The sequence below is a fragment of the Gymnoscopelus braueri genome, assembly GCF_963280865.1.
Source record: "Gymnoscopelus braueri genome assembly, chromosome: 2".
Classification (NCBI taxonomy): Eukaryota; Metazoa; Chordata; class Actinopteri; order Myctophiformes; family Myctophidae; genus Gymnoscopelus; species Gymnoscopelus braueri.
In genome coordinates this window covers 45,874,755-45,893,244 of record NC_137604.1, presented here as the reverse complement: position 1 = coordinate 45,893,244, position 18,490 = coordinate 45,874,755, and the positions used below count along the sequence as shown (strand labels likewise).

Below are 18,490 nucleotides of genomic sequence, written 5' to 3'. Positions count from 1 at the left end.
CTCTCTCGTAGCTCTCTCTCTTGTAGCTCTCTCCCAGTCTGTTGTGGTCTCTCTACCCCCCTGGCAGTTTTCTCCCATCAGTATCTCCATCTGTCACATGTCAGTCCTCATCATCCCACACTACTACGGTGCTCCGCTAGGAAAGGCACCTAACAGAGGAAGACTAAACCCTTTCATTGTGTGGAGTCACTTTAGGACATCCGCGATGTCTAGATTATTTTGGGGCAACTATTATCAAGTCATTGGTAGGCCTATGTAGAAAGAGAATGTGACGTCGCACCATTGAAAGTAATTGAAAACCTCTCAAGATGGCGCAACCTGTCCATTGAAAGCAATGGTCATTCGTTCTAATTATACAGTATATGGATTATGGATTTTCTTTTTGTTTTTACCACTAGCATCCCTATTCTGGGGGGAACATTTTGGCAATATTTTGTTGTGAGCTTGTAGATTGACAATTTTCTGCAAAGATGATTTAGCGGAGAGTGAAAACAGGAGGGGGCCTAGCATAGAGCCCTTGGGAATCCGGTCAGCTTAAGCACATGGTTCACAAAATGTAAATATGCTTAAAGCAGAACACGCTGGGGGGCACAGCTTCTTTGTCTGTTAGACCCTGCATATCTCTCACACAGACCAAAGTCAGCTTGTCTGCTGGTTCATGATGTTTTGTAGGGTTCCTTTGAACTCTGGCTAAGCCTCCTTTTCTACAATGAGAGGTGAGGCCCCCGCGGCATGGTACACACACTGGACCGTGCGTGTGTGTGTGTGCGTGTGTGTGTGTGTGTGTGTGTGTGCGTGTGTGCCAGGGTGACCAGGTTTCATCCCGTTTCCGCTATCAGGGCCTGCCATGCTACCTTGTGAATGGCTCTCCTTTCAAACGACATGTTATCTGTCGCTTGCCAGATTGAAACACTTTGGCTGGCCCTAGTATGCATGGAGATTTGTGTGTCTGTGTATGTTTGTATGTGGGGATCTTTATATATATATTTTTTTGCTGTGTGTGTGTGCAAGGTGCATTGTAAGGCCCCTAGGGGCCCTGCACAGCATGGCATCTGGCATGACATGAGACGAGATGCTTGGAATGAGATAGAATGTCAGCCCAGCGAGGCACGCACGCACGCACACACACTAGGATCACCACTCACACGGACAAGCACACATAAACACATGCTATTAACACACACACACCACGCCAACACACACACACCTGGCTTATAGCACCATTCCGAAGGGTGTACAGTTCCTCATTTCTTCAGACAAGTGGAAGCACCCAGGGTCTTTTTTTAACATACTAGTTTTTCTTCAACATGCATAAGCATGACACGGCCAACTCATATTCCATAAGAGCAGGCTGGCAGCCCCTGTAACCCTGGCCTGTTAGCCTAGCAGTCCTATACACACACGCACACACACACACACGTACACACACACACACACACACACACGCACACCCATCTCCTCCCTCCCTCCCAGTTAGGTGGCATCTGTGGAGGACCGGCAGTATTGCCAACATCACAGCACACAGCAGATTGTCAGCGTTATCACTCCTGTCACATCGAGTCTATATTTGTCTGTGAACCAGGCTACCCGCGGCGCTCCACACAACGACTGAGCACAAAAACAACCGGTTCGTCACCTCTGATACACCACGGGGCCGCTGGCGAAAACCAGAGAGTTGTCATCTCAACCAGACTCTAGTTCCACATACTAACCCCCCCAAGTAGCGCCAGCGAGGGAATTGCAAGTGGTTCCCCAAATAATTGGCTAACACCAAAGATGTTAATGATATTATAAGACTTTTTCTTTAACCCTTTTAAGACCGGGAAAGCATCTGTCAAATTTAGATTTGAACCACTTTAACCATTATTTTATACTTTAGCTATATTCAAAAATAGCAGATATACAAGGCCGCGCTACGAGCTTGTAGATATGCTATTTATTTGTGAAAATCTTTGAATACATAATATTTTTTTAAACAACATTTTTAACTCGCATCTTTGCTTGGAATAACATATTTTACAAATGTATACAAATTGTATATCTGCTATTTTTGAATAGCCAAAGACATCTAAAATGACAGAGATGCGTTCCCGGTCTTAAAGGGTTAAAGAAAAAAATGGGTTAAAACCGACAAACAGTAACTGAAATTTTACTATGTTAGTTCCATTGACCCAAGCCGGAACACGATTGATTGATCATTTAAAATAAACAGGCTTTGATAGCACTGATTTGATAAGATTTTCAAGTGGGCCCTGATTATTCGAGGGCTCTCCCCAGGCTGGCAGAGGGAGAGTAGCGCCATAGGGTTACAAGCTTAGGCATTGGCACGGGCTGAAAAATGGGTTACAAAATCGTGGGAAAGTGGGCCCTGATCCATTAAAGATCCATATAACCACTGCTATAGCGTTTACATTCTTGCCTGCTCCCATCCCGGTCAATGCAATTACTACAGACATCGCTGCACTGTAAATTCCTGAGTGTTTCTTTAACTTTAAGCGTAGGGATTTTGCTGTGACTTTTGGCAGTGTATGGTTAAGCTCTACAACATCCTATTCCCTCAGTATAGTGTGTGCAGTATTGGCTTGGCTACTCCTTTGCCATTTTTGCAATTAGCTTTACAGAGCCATTCCCTTCCTTCTCCCCAAACTAACCCATTTTACCTCGGCCTCTCTGTGTCCCTCGGCTCTCCCCTCGGCTGTTCTGTTCTGAAACGCGGGACACCATCACCCCCTGCTGTCTGGCATGCAGGTGCTCCTCTAATCTTCCCCTGATCCCTTTGTTCCCCGGGCTTGGCCACGGTTGAAGCCCCATCGCCGGTCTGGGACACAGACGTGGCATTCCAGCGAGATTCCCCCATAATCCTCCCTCGGAAGTCCACTAGACGAGTGGCTGGTGTTGATAAAACATGCCCCCGGTGGAATTCTCTCTCTCTCTCTTTTTTTTTTTTTGTACAGTTTTACAGGAGGGAGGTGGGGGCATGCCAGTCCTTTGTTGTGGTGCAAGGGGGGGGGAAGGAAAAAATACCCCAAACTACAGTCCTGGCATGGTTCTCTTTACTCTTTTTTTGGTGAATATTTGTTCAGGGGACATATAGGGACAAGGTTGTCTTGTGAATATGAAAGGGTTTGAGCCGTGGGTTGAGTTTGCAATGCAGATGTGCAATGCTTGATTTATATACATGAACCAAAAAAATAGCAGAGCTACAAGCTCACAACGCGTCATGCTGCGACACGTTGTGAGCATGTAGATCTGCCATCTTCTGTGCAGGACGCAATGCACAACCAAGGATAAATCAGGCTTATGTGGACTATAACCCATATACCCTGAAACTACAATGTGCTGCACAACCCAAACGTTTCTGAATGCTGAACTACAGCGCTTTAGGTTTTGGTCCATTTCTGATGCACTTGTGTTCATTTCCCATTGCTGACAACTCCTGTCAGTGCCGACAGCTGTCACACGTCTCAGTCTACTGGCATTGAAGACGTCTTCCAGCAGCGTCTTAACCCTTTACTAAGACCGGGAACGCATCTGTGTCTTTCTTTGGATTTCTTTGGCTATTCAAAACTAGCAGATATACAAGCTCATAGCGCGGCACCGAGTGCCGTGCTATGAGCTTGTAGATCAGCTATTTTTTAAACATTTTTGCAAATCTTTGAATATATATATTTTCAAAGTGAACATTTTTAACTCTGTTACAACTTCTGGGGGCGTCCCTGGAACAAAATATTTTGAGATGGGGGTCCACGGCCAAATACATAAAAAAAAAAAAAACTGATAGGATTTAGAAGACATTTGTAGAATCCCCAGAAGCAAATATTTGAGTTACAATTGTTCCCTTTAAAATATATATATATTCAAAGATTTACACACATTTTAACGATTATTTTCAAAAAATAGCAGATCTACAAGCTCATAGCGCGTCACTCGGTGCGTATGAGCTTGTATATCTGCAATTTTTTAATAGCCAAAAAAGACATCTTAAAATGACACAGATGCGTTCCCGGTCTTAATGGGTTAAAACTGCGATACACTGCACAGCTAAAAGCAGAAAGAAATTGAATTCAGGCTGATTGCTGAAAAACACCTATTTATTTCCTATAATATGGCTGGCAGCTGATATAGCTGTCATGTCACTTAGCTAAGTGAGACACCTGCGGGCCTCCCCTTCCATTCATCTGGATGCATCAGGGTTAGCCAGCATTGATTTCTTTGCTTTCGTTTGTTGGCAGTGGCAAGTGACCATGTGCTTACAATATTGCTTTTGCCATTATATGCATCGATTTCTACTAGATCTACGTACATGACTGCTCATTACCGGGGAGGGCGAACGACAGGGTTGAAAGAGGGCGGCATTGTGTGCGTGTGCGTGTGCGTGTGCGTGTGCGTGTGCGTGTGCGTGTGCGTGTGCGTGTGCGTGTGTGTGTGTGTGTGTGTGTGTGTCAGGATCTATGTCTTTGCATGTGAAAAGGATTAGAAGTACAAAAAATGTGCTGTAATTTCAAATAAGATAGTACCGGTAGTTAGTTTATTTTCATATTATATTATTTTAAAAAGTCATTTGATCAGAGATGATGAGGGTAGCAGGGGCAGGTGATAAATACAGCTACAAGCACGCATTTCAAAAGGTGCTGCTTGTGTTAATTAATTTTCCCACCAGGCTGTCATGCAACAGAAGCAAAGAAATATATAAAGAAATACCTGTAAATACAAAATAGGCTGATCACTTTAGTCTATGTCCAGCACCTTAGCACTTGCTAATATGATATAATTAAATGAATAACCTTCAGCTTATTATTTGGCTGAAATGCCCAGTAATTATGTGGAAACGATAGAAAAAATACTAATTAAATGATGAAGAAAAGATACTAGTGGATAAATAGGATGTGTGATGACATGATTAATTTGCGTGTTAGTTTCACTTTGCCTTAATTGCTTGTCATCAGAATTCTTGTTTTTTTTTCTCCCCCTGTTCCATTTGTGTGAGGTGTGATGCTTTCCAGAGCCCCTTGGGGAGCTATTTATCATCTCACCTGCACAAATGACTCATTAGTTATCTCACATCTCCTCCATTTCTATTGTTTGCCCGGCTTTGTTTTGATGACTTTGCTAATTTGCTCGTTAACCCATTAAGACCTGAGGTTCCGATTCTACAAATGTCTTTTAAACCCTAACAGTTTTCTGATAGGTGGTGCTCCAACTTTTTCATGTCAAGGACCACCCATAATTATATGTATTTGGCCGTGGACCCCAATCTCAAAATATGTTGTTCCAGGGACCCCCCCCAATAGCAAAGATCTGAGTTTTGTTTGCTTTAAAAATATATATATTCAAAGATTTGCACAAAATGTTCATGATTTTTTTTTTTATAGCAGATCTACAAGCTCGTAGCGTGGCACTCGGTGCCGCGCTACGAGCTTGTATATCTGCTATTTTTGAATAGCCAAAGTATGAAATAATGGTTGTAGCTCAAATGTAAAATGACACCGATATGTGATCCAGGATTGAATGCGTTAATAATCACCCCCCACCCCCTTTCTTTTTCTCTCTTCTTCTTAACCACCAACAGGTGCTTATCCGCGTCATAGACACCAACAACCACCGGCCGCAGTTCTCCGAGCCCCGGTACGAGGTGAGCATCCCAGAGGACACCCCGCCAGACAGCGAGGTCCTGCGGATCAGCGCGACGGACCAGGACGAGAAGAACAAGATGACCTTCACCCTCCTGAGCAGCACTGACCCGTTCAGTCTGAGGAAGTTCCGACTGGACCCGGGAACGGGCGTCCTGTACACCTCCGAGAAGCTGGACCACGAGACCATGCGGCGCCACACTCTCACCGTCATGGTACGGATCGTTCAAATATGGCTGCAACTCACATGGATTAACCCATTCAGGGAATCAGGGAACGCATCTACAAATGTCTTCTAAATCCTAACAGTTTTCTGAAAACCATATGTTGCTATAATATCAGTGGTTCTCAAACCTTTTCATGTCAATGACCACCCAAAAATTATATGTATTTGGTCCCGGACCCCCATCTCAAAATGTTTTGTTCCAGGGACCGCCCGGAAGGAAAAATGTTAGTTACAAATGTTCGCTTTAAAAATTATGTATTCAAAGATTTGTGCAAATTTTCATGATTTTCAAAAATAGCAGATCTCAAAGCTCATAGGGTGGCACTCAGTGCCGCGCTATGAGCTTGTATATCTGCTATTTTTTTAATGATGATAAATGTTCATCAAGTTATCCCACACACATGTCTTGAATGTGCTTGATGTGATTACCCAGCAGTTTTTTCTTCTTATAAAGATATGGAACAAAGACAAGTATTCAAATTTGGTGACATTTCAAATAGCAGCTATGATAAACGCTGACATGCCACATTACTAAACTACTTATTGGATTAATTAATTGTCTGTGGAACGACGACTCGGATATTTGATTAGTTGCTATATACGATGGACAGTGACAGCTTTCAGCCGTGTGGAAATTATTATGTCTGAATTTGTATTTCAATAAATATGCATCAAATTCTGTTAGCTACTGTCACTGTATGTTTTATTATGCGCTATTTACAGCACATTAACTCAAAATTTTGAACAATTGGCTTTCTTTAGATTCACTGTGAATTGATGTAAACCTATCACTTTCACTTCACTTCCAAAAACAGTATTTTGAACATTTTGTCTTTCTTCCTCAGTCTGACTTCACTTTATTCTCAATCTGCTCCCCCCACCCAGGTGCGTGACCAGGACATCCCGGTCAAGAGGAACCTTGTGCGAGTCATTGTCAACGTGGTGGATACCAACGACAACGCTCCCTTGTTCATAGGTTCTCCGTATTCCGGCCGTGTGTTCGAGTCGGCCGCTTTAGGCTCGGCCGTGCTCCAGGTGAGAGCACTGGACAAAGACAAGGGCCAGAACGCTGAGATCGTCTACAGCATCGAGTCAGGTACGTTACCTACCCCATGACTTTCTTCTATAGCAGTGGTTCTCAAAGCTTTTCATGTCAAGGACCCCCAAAATGATATGTATTTGGCTGCGGACCCCCCCCATCTCCATAATATTTTGTGCCAGGGATTAAAAGAAATAGCAGATATACAAGCTCATAGCGTGGCACAGAGTGCCGCACTATGAGCTTGTAGATCTGCTATTTTTGAATAGCCCAATTACAAAATATAGTTAAAAGTGGTTAAAATGATTGTGACGCTATATCCCCGGACACCACTTTGAGAACCAATGTTCTATAGCATGCAGTCTGATGATGCGTTGTTACCTTCACATGCTTTATGGTTGTCAGATTGATGGAGGTGATTGATTAGCCATATCTGCCATACGAATCGCTTCTCATAACTCAGCACTTACAGGGCTATTATCTGACATAACTGAAACTGGCATAGACTGTTAGATCCGACACCACATGAAAGCACCATGAGTGGAAGTGTTCATAGCAAAGTGCTTTCAATGCAGACGAATGGAAAAAAAACATGTATGTGAGTCATCTTGAACTCTGGTGCCCACTGGGCTGGCTCATGAATGGCATACTTCAGAGGGAGTAGAGAGAGAGGCTGTAGAGAACTTTGTCAGAGAGGAGATTTCCAAGTACGTGGGAGTGCGGCACATACCCTCTGCAGAATTTCCCACCATTGTTTTCTCTGCCAATAAGCTGGTGTTATGGGAGGGGAGATACATGAGACTATTAGCTGGGCTCTTTGTTTGAGGACATACATTTTTCAGATAGTTGAGATGACTCAAAGCTAATTGAATTATAAGTTCCTTTGCTGCAAGTCAGATTTAACGCTAGGGTGGACTGGCCCAGAATGCAGCTGCAGCAATGCTAATTATTTAGCTTAAAGTGTTGCAGGGGAAAGAAGCATTTGATTATGTTTAGAAAACTGCAGCTTCCACAATCTTTACACAAAATGGTTATCGCAGGAAACAGCCATTGGGGAACAACCGCTTTATGTCAATGGGCCGCTGGTGTGTTTCATTTAGTAATTGTTTCACATGAATCCAGGCGGACTGCGATTGTAAATAAAATAACATTTTAATTTATTTATTTTTCTCTCCCCCCTCCCCCCCAATCTGCCCGACAGGAAACGTTGCCAATTCATTCGCCATAGACCCGGTCCTGGGGACGATCGCGGTGGCCAAAGAGCTGGACCGAAGCAGCAACAACCAGTTTGAGCTCATCGTCAAAGCGTCGGATAAAGGAACGCCTCCTCTGTCGGCCACAGCCACCGTACACATGGCCGTCACCATTTCGGACAACGCCGCCCCCAGGTTCACAGAGAAGGAGTCGTCCGCGGAGGTCAGCGAGTCGGTCCATCCCGGAAGCTTTGTGAGCTTGGTGACGGCCGTCAGCCAGTCGTCGATCTTCTATCAAATTAAAGGCGGTAACACTGACAATGCGTTTGACATTAACCCCAACTCTGGAGTGGTAGTAACCCAGAGAACGTTGGACTATGAAACCACCCCTGAGTACAGGCTGATTGTACAGGGGACCAACATGGCCGGGTTGTCCAGCAACGCCACTCTGCTGGTTCATCTCAAAGACGAGAACGACAACGCCCCGGTCTTCCTCCAGAAGGAGTACACGGGCATGATCAGCGAGCTGGCCCCCGTCAACAGCGTCGTCTTGACCCTCAGCAACACCCCGCTGGTCATCCGCGCCTCTGACGCCGACGGTGCCCGCAACGCCATGCTGGTGTACCAGATCGTGGAGCCTTTCGCTCACAACTACTTTGCCATCGACTCCAGCACGGGAGCCATCCGCTCCACGACGGCTCTGGACTACGAGCAGAGGAGTGTTTTCCGTTTCACAGTGCAGGTCCACGACCTGGGGATGCCGCGCCTGTTTTCCGAGACGGCCGCCAATGTTACCATCAATGTCATCGACATCAACGACTGTGCGCCTCTGTTTAGCCAAGAGGTGTATGAAACCAATGTCATAGTGCCCACCTACAAAGGGGTGGAGGTCCTCAGAGTCAATGCCACCGACTCAGACTCTGGACCCAACTCTAAGCTACTCTTCTCCATCTCAGAGGGTAACATTGGAGACAAGTTAAAAATGGATCCCACCACGGGGATGATCACCATTCAGAACGTCACCCATCTTAGAAGCAGGTACGAGCTGAAAATCCGCGTTTCGGACGGCAGGTTTGCCAACACAGCCATGGTGAAGATAAACGTCAAGGAGAACAGAGAGAGTAAGATGAAGTTCACCAGAGAGTCCTACAAGGCCTCCGTTCCGGAGAACTCTTCGGAGAAGAAAACGCTGGCGGTTATTGCCGCCGTGGGCAACCAAGTCAACGAGCCCCTGTTCTACACCATTCTGAACCCGGACAGGAGATTTGAAATCAGCCGAACCTCTGGGGTTCTCTCCACCGCCGGAGTCCCGTTTGACCGCGAGGTGCAGGACACGTTTGATATAGTTGTCGAAGTCACCCGGGAGGACAGGACGGCGGAAGTCGCTCATGTACTGGTCACGGTGATTGTGGAGGACGTGAATGACAACACGCCCATGTTTGTGAATCTACCCTATCATGCGCTGGTCCAAATGGATGCAGAGGAAGGCCAGGTTATCCGTCAGGTCACAGCCGTTGACAAAGACGCAGGTCTGAATGCAGACATCCACTATCACTTAAAAGAACACCAGGAGTTCTTCCAGATCAGCCGCTCTGGCGAAATCTCACTCAAAAAGAAATTTGAGAAAGAGTCCCTAAACACTGACTTTGTTGTGATCATCGTGGCCAGAGATGGTGGAGATCCAGCGCTCTCTGCTGAAGTCGAGGTGCCCATAACCGTGGTGAACAAAGCCACGCCCGTCTTTGAGAAGCCGTTCTATAGTATCGAAATCCCAGAGAACATCCAGTTGCACACACCAGTAGTTCATGTCCAGGCCAATGACTCTGAAGGCCCTCGTATAGTGTACACCATCTCCGAAGGTGACCCCTTTAAACAGTTCTCCATTGACTTCAACACCGGCGTTATACACGTGATCCAGCCTCTGGACTTCGAGACCCACCCGGCCTATAAGCTGAACGTAAGAGCCACTGACTCCCTAACCGGAGCACACAATGAAGTGTTTGTCGATATCATCCTGGAAGACGTGAATGATAATCCCCCCGCTTTCCTGTCCAAAATGTACAACGCCACCATTTCAGAGGCCTCGGTTATTGGCACCTCAGTTTTGCAGGTAGCCGCCAAAGATTCCGATACTGGGAACAACCAGGAGGTCTTCTATCAGTTGGTGGGTTCAGACGACTTCATTATTGACCGCAACACAGGGATCATCTCGACGGCACAGGTGCTTGATCACGAGGAGACCCTGCACCATAAGCTGAGGGTTCGTGTTGTAGACGGAGGGGTTCCTGCCCTCTCGTCCGAAGTCATCATGACCGTGGATGTCACCGACCTGAATGACAATGCGCCAGTGTTCACGGAGCCCCTTTACGAGGCTACCATCAGTGAGCTCGCCCCTCGTGGTCACTTCGTCACACAAGTCCAGGCGTCCGACGCAGACAGCTCGGATGCAGAGAAGCTGGAGTTCTCCATTGTCTCCGGCAACGAGGACCAGAACTTCGCCATGGACAAACACACCGGCTCCATTGTGATCTCCAACCACCGCAGGCCGCACATGCAGCCCTTGTACAACCTCAACGTGTCAGTGTCAGACGGCGTGTTCAGGAGCTCCGTGCTCGTCAAAGTGACAGTCATCGGTGCCAACTTCCACAGCCCCACCTTCCCTCAAGTGGACTACGTGGTAGAGCTTGTGGAGAATTCGCCCATCGGTACGTTAGTAGCCGAGGCTAAAGCGACAGACGATGACGAAGGCGTGTATGGGCAGCTAACATACCACATCGTTAATGACTTTGCGAAAGACAAGTTCTCTGTCAACGAAAACGGTGAGATCTTCACTCTGGAGAGTCTTGATCGCGAGACTGCCGTTGAGAAGGTCATCCCCATTAGTATCATCGCACAAGATGGTGGCGGAAAAGTGGGCTTTTGCATTATCAATGTAATTCTAACGGATGTCAATGACAACGCCCCACAGTTCAGGGCAGTCGAGTACAAAGCCACTATCGCGTCGGACGTCCCACGAGGAACATCTGTGGTCAAAATCGCCGCCTCAGACATGGATGAGGGCAGCAATGCAGACATCGCATACACTATTGAGGCAGATGTTGAAAATGTAGAGGAAAATTTTGAAATTCATCCTACCTCTGGGGTTATTGTTACTAAAGAGAGCCTTATTGGACTTGAAAATGAGCTCTATGCTTTCTATGTCAGAGCAAAGGATGCAGGCAATCCAGCTAAACAATCCGTTGTTCAGGTTTACATTAGAATCGTGGGCCCCGAGGTACCGGTTCCCAAATTCACCGAACCGCAGTATCGCTTCACGATCGCCGAAGACCTGCCCATCGGCACAGAGATCGACGTCATCCAAGCAGAGAGCGAGCAGACCGTGGTGTACAGTCTGGTCAACGGCAACACCCCCGAGAGCAACGAGGACCAGGTGTTTGTCGTGGACAGAGACTCCGGGGCCCTGAAGCTAGAGAAAAGCCTCGACCACGAGACCACAAAGTGGTACCAGCTCACGCTGCTCGCCCAGACCCAGCACGAGAACTACGAGGTCGTGGCGTCCGCGCACGTCAACGTCCAGGTGAAAGACCTCAACGACAACAAGCCCGTCTTCGAGTCGGACCCCTACGAGGCGGTCGTGGCGGAGAACCTCCCCGGCGGCACGTCGGTGATTCAGGTCAAAGCCACCGATCGAGACTCCGGCACCAACAGCCAGGTGGTCTACAGCCTGGACCCCCAGCAGACCTCCCAGGAGATCGCCGAGCTGTTCGCCATCAACAGCGAGACGGGATGGGTGACCACCCTGATGGAGCTGGACCGCGAGAGGACGGAGAAGTACACCGTCGCCATTCTGGCCACGGACCGGGGCGACAAGACCCAGCACGTGACCGGCACCACGGTGGAGGTGACGGTCGCCGACGTGAACGACAACCCGCCTCGCTTTACCGCCGAGATCTACAAAGGCACGGTGAGCGAGGACGACCCTCCGAGCGGCGTCATCGCCATCCTGAGCACCACGGACGCCGACTCAGAGGATATCAACAAACAAGTCAGCTACTTCATCACAGGTGGGCATCTCATTATTTTGTATTATAGCCATCGTTATACGGCCCCAAGAGTTCACCCTACACTGCTTATTTGTGAAACAATTTGATAAACGCCGCCTTAAAGGGGATTATCTGTTAAGACCACTTAATATGATGATAATATCTGCTATTTGTTTTGGTCCTTTCATCTGTGAGAAGCTTCCACTAATGTTTCCCCCGGCTGAATCCAAATAATGCTCAAACAGAAATGATGAATTATCTGAAAAATCCGTTGGAAATTGACCAGGAAATAGAATAAAAACTCCTTTGGTGCCTAATAGCAGTAATATCTGCCAGCTCTCTCATAAGCCTGTGTACACTTGCCTGTGATTTTCTTACAAATGTACAATGTTTAAAATAATTAATAATTCATTATACCCATTTATACCCTTTAGGTGTGCTTAGGTTCATCAGTTTTTTAATACCTGCTAGGTAATAGAACACTTAGTGCTAGAAAAACTCAGCTTTTGATCTTAGTATTACTGCAAAAGTATACACAGACAAGCTGGCAAACAGAGCGCTATTTAAAAGCAGTGCATGTGTTGTTGTTGTTGTTCTGGGTTCTAAAGGTTCTATTCTACGCTCATTCCCCCTTTCTCATTTGTATTCCTAAACGCCGCCTTCCGTTTCCCCTTTTGACTCTCTCTGAACACTAGGAGGGGATCCGCTGGGGCAATTTGCCATCGAGCACGTCCAAAACGAGTGGAAGGTGTCGGTCAGGAAGCCCTTGGACCGCGAGGAGAGGGACAATTACCTCCTTAACATCACCGCCACGGACGGCATCTTCGCCGCCAGGGCCACCGTGGAGGTCAAAGTGCTGGACGCCAACGACAACAGTCCCGTGTGCGAGAAGGTAAGGAGAAGGGCACACGGCCATGAAATTTGTCACCTGTGGGGTGGTTGCCATTTACAAGGATGCAGAGGGAGAGGGCAGGCATACTAAAGAGAGATGGGAGGGGGAATCGCTGGGTCACAGAGGAGGTAAATTACACGTTTAACCCATTGAGACCGGGAACGCATCTGTTTGTAATCTTTGTATTTCTTTGGCTATTTTTTGAAAAATCTTGAAAATGTGTGCAAATCTTTGAATATACATTTTTAACTCAAATATTTGCTTCTGGGGGTCCCTGGAACAAAATATTTTGACATGGGGGGGGTCCGCGGACAAATGCATATAATTCTGGGGGTCCTTGACATGAAAAATGTTTGAGAACCACTGATATGTACTGTAGCAACATAAGTTAAAAAAAAAAAAGAAGACATTTGTCGAATCACCAGAAGCAGAGATTTGAGTTAAAAATGTTCGCTTTGAAAAAATATATATATTCAAAGATTTGCACACATTTTCACGATAAAAAAAAATAAATAGTAGACCTGAGTGCCGCGCTATGAGCTTGTAGATCTGCAATTTTTGAATAGCCAAAGAAATAAAAAAATGACACACAGATGCGTTCCCGGTCTTAATGGATTAAAGAGCTGGCCACCGGTCGACAGAGGATTGTGCGCTGCATTAATGATTAAGTGCACTTTAGCGGAGCGCTGATAGTCCTACAGTTTGTTACCCGTGTCTTGTATGCGTTTCCATTCTGAATACATCCATCCATTTCAACTGTACCCTTGTGTCCCCCCCCTTCCCCCCGCCTGCAGTCCCTGTACAGCGGGAGCGTCCCAGAGGACTCATCGGCTGGCAGGCTTGTCCTACAGGTGTCCGCCACAGACGCAGACATCCGCTCCAATTCCCAGATCTCCTTTGAGCTCCTGGGAGATGGCGCGGAGCTGTTCTCAATCGACCATGACACAGGTGTGTGTGTGTGTGCATTGTTGCAGGGGTACTGCAGTACCCTTATGGGTCCATTTTTACCACTCTTGGGAGTTAAATGAACACTCTGGATTTGACTGTTTAGAGGTGTGTGTGTGTGTGCGGTGGGGTTATCTGACAGTCCGTGTCCATTCATGTTTATTTGACAAACTTTTGCAATTTGTGTGTAGATTATTTTTAGTCTTGTTCAAGGACACCGGCGTCAGAGCTATTTAGATACAAAGAGTTGTCATCTCCGTCCACTGCATATTTTACATCATAATGTGTTCAAACATTCAATCATTTATTGCCACACCAACTTAGATTTCATTTGGAATTAGTTTCAGTGTGCTCAGAGAAAACGACACGAGGTTTCTGACCCCTCACTGATGCAATTCTTTCTATATCAATGACTCTGGTTTGCGCTATTGAATAACTAGCGTGTCATAACAGGCAAGACGCACACACACCCGTCACATACGTGTTCGATTGTTTTAGCTCGGCAAAGACTTGAATGATGGAGACGAATGGTTTCGGGGCGAATTGTCTCGTGAAATCCTGTTGGCATCTTTCAACAGCTTCCACCTCAAAGCCGTGCACCAACAAAACCCTAATCCTCAGCAGGACATGTCAGCAGGCATGAATTCTGCCCACTTGACTCTGTAATCTCCCACTCCCCTCCCTTCCAAAATGTTGGTGTGTGTACTTTCCTAGTTTGCCTAGTCTGTGTGTGTGTGTGTCTGTGTTCAGTATGCATCGACATCAACTCTGGAGGAGGAAAGAGAGAGAGACTTTTACTTGCACCGAGTTGGCATTATGTTTTGTTTATTATTTATTTTCAAACCTGCCAAGAGTGTTCCTGCAGGAGTTAGCTAGAGAGAGCTACAGCGGCCGTAAAATAAAGCAGAGTTGCTCACTCGTACTGAATTTATGGCCAATATAGTCCTGGCCTGGAAGTAAATTACATTGGGGAGCCCCTGGAACGAGACACTACAACCATCTGTTAAATCTTTTTTTTCTCCTTTTTTTTGTTAAATGTAAAAATCCGCCAAGGGATGTCAGTTAAAAACCCAATGCCAGTTAATCAGCATCAAACCCAACATGAAAGTAAACAACAGGACATCAAAACATGGTGAATGGCAAAAAAAACAAAACCTATGCTGGCAACCAAATCGGGACAGAGAAAGGAACTGCTGTACCGCACTGCTACAGCACAAAGGCCTCATTTTGTAACGGCCAAGTCCAGGCGCATTGCACTGCCCTCGCTGCCCTGATCCGGAGGGAAGATGCCATGGTGACGAAGACGCCATCCAGCTGTCTCTCAGCCAGCCTCCATATTGAGGTCCCTCACAGCAGCGCCAGCTTACAGTAGCGGTCTGGGAGCGAGCGGGGGAGGCGGTATGTTTTGTTCCGTGCCGACAAACAGGATTAGCAGCGTGCGAGGACCTCTTGAGGGGCAGCGTAGGTGTTCCGCTGAGGCCACGGCGAACGTTGGCTGCCTCTCATCTCCAGGACGCTTCCGAAATGCTCTCAACTGCCAGGTTCTTCAGCACATTCCTCCCTCTCTCTCTCTCTCTCACTCACTCTCCGCCCCCCCTCTGAGATCTATCCTCTCTTCCCTTCCCTCCATTACTTATTCATCCTCCCTCTCTCTCTCCTCCTCTCCTCTCCTCTTCTGAAAGCCATTAGTTGACTTGGATGTGTTTTTTTACTCCTTGGCAAGTAGGCAAGGGAGTTTTAGGAAGCTCTGCAGCATCGGAGGCCTCTCTCTCGCTCTCTGGCACACATGCAATCACAAGCAAATGTATACGCACCTTCGACATGGCATTAGACACATGCTGTTTTAGTAATGGAGGTGTGCAGTCATTTACACACTGGTTATTAATTTAGTTTGCCTGGCTGGTGTATGTCGTGCAAAAGAGCATGGAGCATGTGGGAGATGTTATCCTACGTGCGTGTGTGTGTGTGTGTGTGTGTGTGTGTGTGTGTGTGTGTGTGTGTGTGTGTGTGTGTGTGTGTGTGTGTGTGTGTGTGTGTGTGTGTGTGTGTGTGTGTGTGTGTGTGTGTGTGTGTGTGTGTGTGTGTGTGTGTGTGTGTGTGTGTGTGTGCGTGCGTGCGTGCGCATACGTGCGTGTGTATGCATCTAGTTATATGTGTCATTTGTGTGTGTGTGCGCACGCACGCACATGACTCATCATCGTCTGATTCCTCCTCCAGGCGAGCTAAAGACCCTGCGGCCTTTGGACCGTGAGGAGAAGGAGGAGTACAGGTTCAGGGTGCGAGCGGTGGACGGAGGCGGGCGCCACTGTGAGGCCAACGTCCACATCGCGGTGGAGGACGTCAACGACAACGCGCCGCAGTTCTCCTCCGACCCCTACACCGTCACCGTGTTCGAGAACACAGAGATCGGCACGCTCGTGGCCAAGCTGCTGGCGACCGACGTCGACACAGGTGAGGAAGGTCAACAACACACAACGCACCATTCCTCTTCAACCTTGTGCCGTTTCGGTTCCCTTACTGTCTGACGTGGACAGCAAAATGTGGTGTGCTAATTTGATTTTACTGTGTGCTCCTGGATGCGCCCCCTTCGTAGTGTTGATTTCGTTGACTAAAACCTTGACGAAAAATGTGTCGACTACCTTTTTTCACTGACGAAAACGAAATAAAAACTAAGCTATGCCGACTAAAACTATGACTAAATATATTGACAATTTCGTCAACAAATAAAAACTAGACTAAAATGTTACGGAGGGACTAGTGGAGAAGAGATCCAGTAGAACTAAAAGACGAGTCATTTTATGTTTGGTTGCGCTCGGGTGTTGCGCTCTGAAAATAGCAGATCTACAAGCTCACAACGCAAGCTTGTAGATCGGCTATTTTCAGCATGCAACCAAGTGTAAAATCTGCCATTACGACGCCATCAAGGCACCGCCAAAATACATTTTAGTTAGTCGACTAATTCAACTGTAGATTTAGTCAACTATAATCTTATGATATTTAGTCGACTAAAACTAGACTAACAGTAAAACATTTCAGATGACTAATATATGACTAAAACTAAATGGAATTTGATTAGTATAGACTATGACTAAAACTGAATCGACATTTGCTGTCAAAATCAACACTGCCCCTTCGTCTATAGGAGAAATGTGTCAAAAACGTGATTCCTTAAAAATTGATTCTGATGCAATACGCAGTGCTGTCCCTCAACACAATCTAAGTCCAATTTCCATTGCGTAGTAACAAAGTGTTCTTAAAGCACTTTTCCATAGATTATACAGTAGATACACATTTTCCTGGACTGGAACAAGGCCAATAGTAAGGAAAGGGAAAGTGTTTGGTCGTGTTGTTTGGTAGGTATACTTGTCACAGTTCAGACTTGGGAAAAAACGGGGAGTTTATTACCCTTTCCTTTTTTACACTCCCTTTGCACTCTGCTGCAGGAGGCAGGGGATAACAAATGTGGAATTTCATGAATGATCAACCCTTCAAATTAAAAGCTCCATTACTCTCTAATGAAATTCTTTTCTCCTCAAGTGCTGAATTCTAACTGCGCTGATGGCAATTTTCTCCTCACCCCTAGCAGAAAAAAAGCCACACGACTCTCAGCAGACATAACCTGAAAAAAGAGAGCAAAATGCCATGAAATAACAAACCTCTGAAAAACTGGCTAATGGGAAAGGTGGAGGACCTTGCAACATTCAATTGGTGGCAGTTGTTGAAACTTTTCAAGCCTTTATCTTGGAACTTGCTGTTCCAAATGAATGCGGGGCAGGGCGTTCTAGCTTGGAGAACAGTGTCAGCCCTATACTCACTGTGGCAGGAACCCTCTGTGTGTGTGTCTCTCTCTCTCTCTCTCTCTCTCTCTGTCTCTCTCTCTGTCTCTCTCTCTGTCTCTCTCTCTCTCTGTCCCGCACTGCAGCTTGAACTGACAGCTTGACAGAATGAACGGTTTGTTAGAATTTGGTCTCTATACTGTAAGAGTGAGATTTTTGCGGTGGTAAGGGAAAGGTAAAGAGGCTGGTGTGATGATGTTAAAACTCACCTGCCATTTGGGAGCATCAGGGATGAGGAAAAACAGGGGGGCGGGGCCAGAGTAAGAGAGTTGAGGAGTGAGGGCTTTCATACTATGCCTCTCTCTCTCTCTCTCTCTCTCTGTCTCTCTGTCTCTCTGTCTCTCTGTCTCTCTGTCTCTCTCTCTCTCTCTCGCTCTCTCTCTCTCTCTCTCTCTGTCTGTCACTCTCTCTCTCTCTCTCTGTCACACACACACACACACAAGTGCGCTCTCGCGCACACACACACACACACACACACACACACACACACACACACACACACACACACACACACACACACACACAGGTCTTTCTAGTGAGTGAAATAGCCTTTCCGGAACCCAGACCGCACTGACCCATCATTCAGCTCGCTTTCCAGCTGATTGTCACACAGTGAACATAATTAACCTTTTGTCCAGCGGTAGAAGCTCATCATTCTCTATTCATCTCGGTGTGTGTGTCAGTAT

The 18,490-nt window shown here is 46.6% G+C and overlaps 1 protein-coding gene across 3 annotated transcripts in view; it reads left to right on the top strand.

Annotated features, from left to right (window-relative positions):
* fat1a (FAT atypical cadherin 1a) overlaps positions 1-18,490 on the top strand; it is a 113,484-nt gene that overhangs the window by 65,438 nt on the left and 29,556 nt on the right. For all 3 annotated transcript variants that reach the window (XM_080419612.1, XM_080419613.1, XM_080419611.1), the window contains exons 8-13: positions 5,570-5,845; positions 6,742-6,952; positions 8,097-12,152; positions 12,827-13,023; positions 13,818-13,971; positions 16,186-16,419. In XM_080419612.1, the coding sequence (XP_080275738.1) occupies positions 5,570-5,845; positions 6,742-6,952; positions 8,097-12,152; positions 12,827-13,023; positions 13,818-13,971; positions 16,186-16,419 (5,128 nt within the window). The remainder of the gene's footprint in view (positions 1-5,569; positions 5,846-6,741; positions 6,953-8,096; positions 12,153-12,826; positions 13,024-13,817; positions 13,972-16,185; positions 16,420-18,490) is intronic.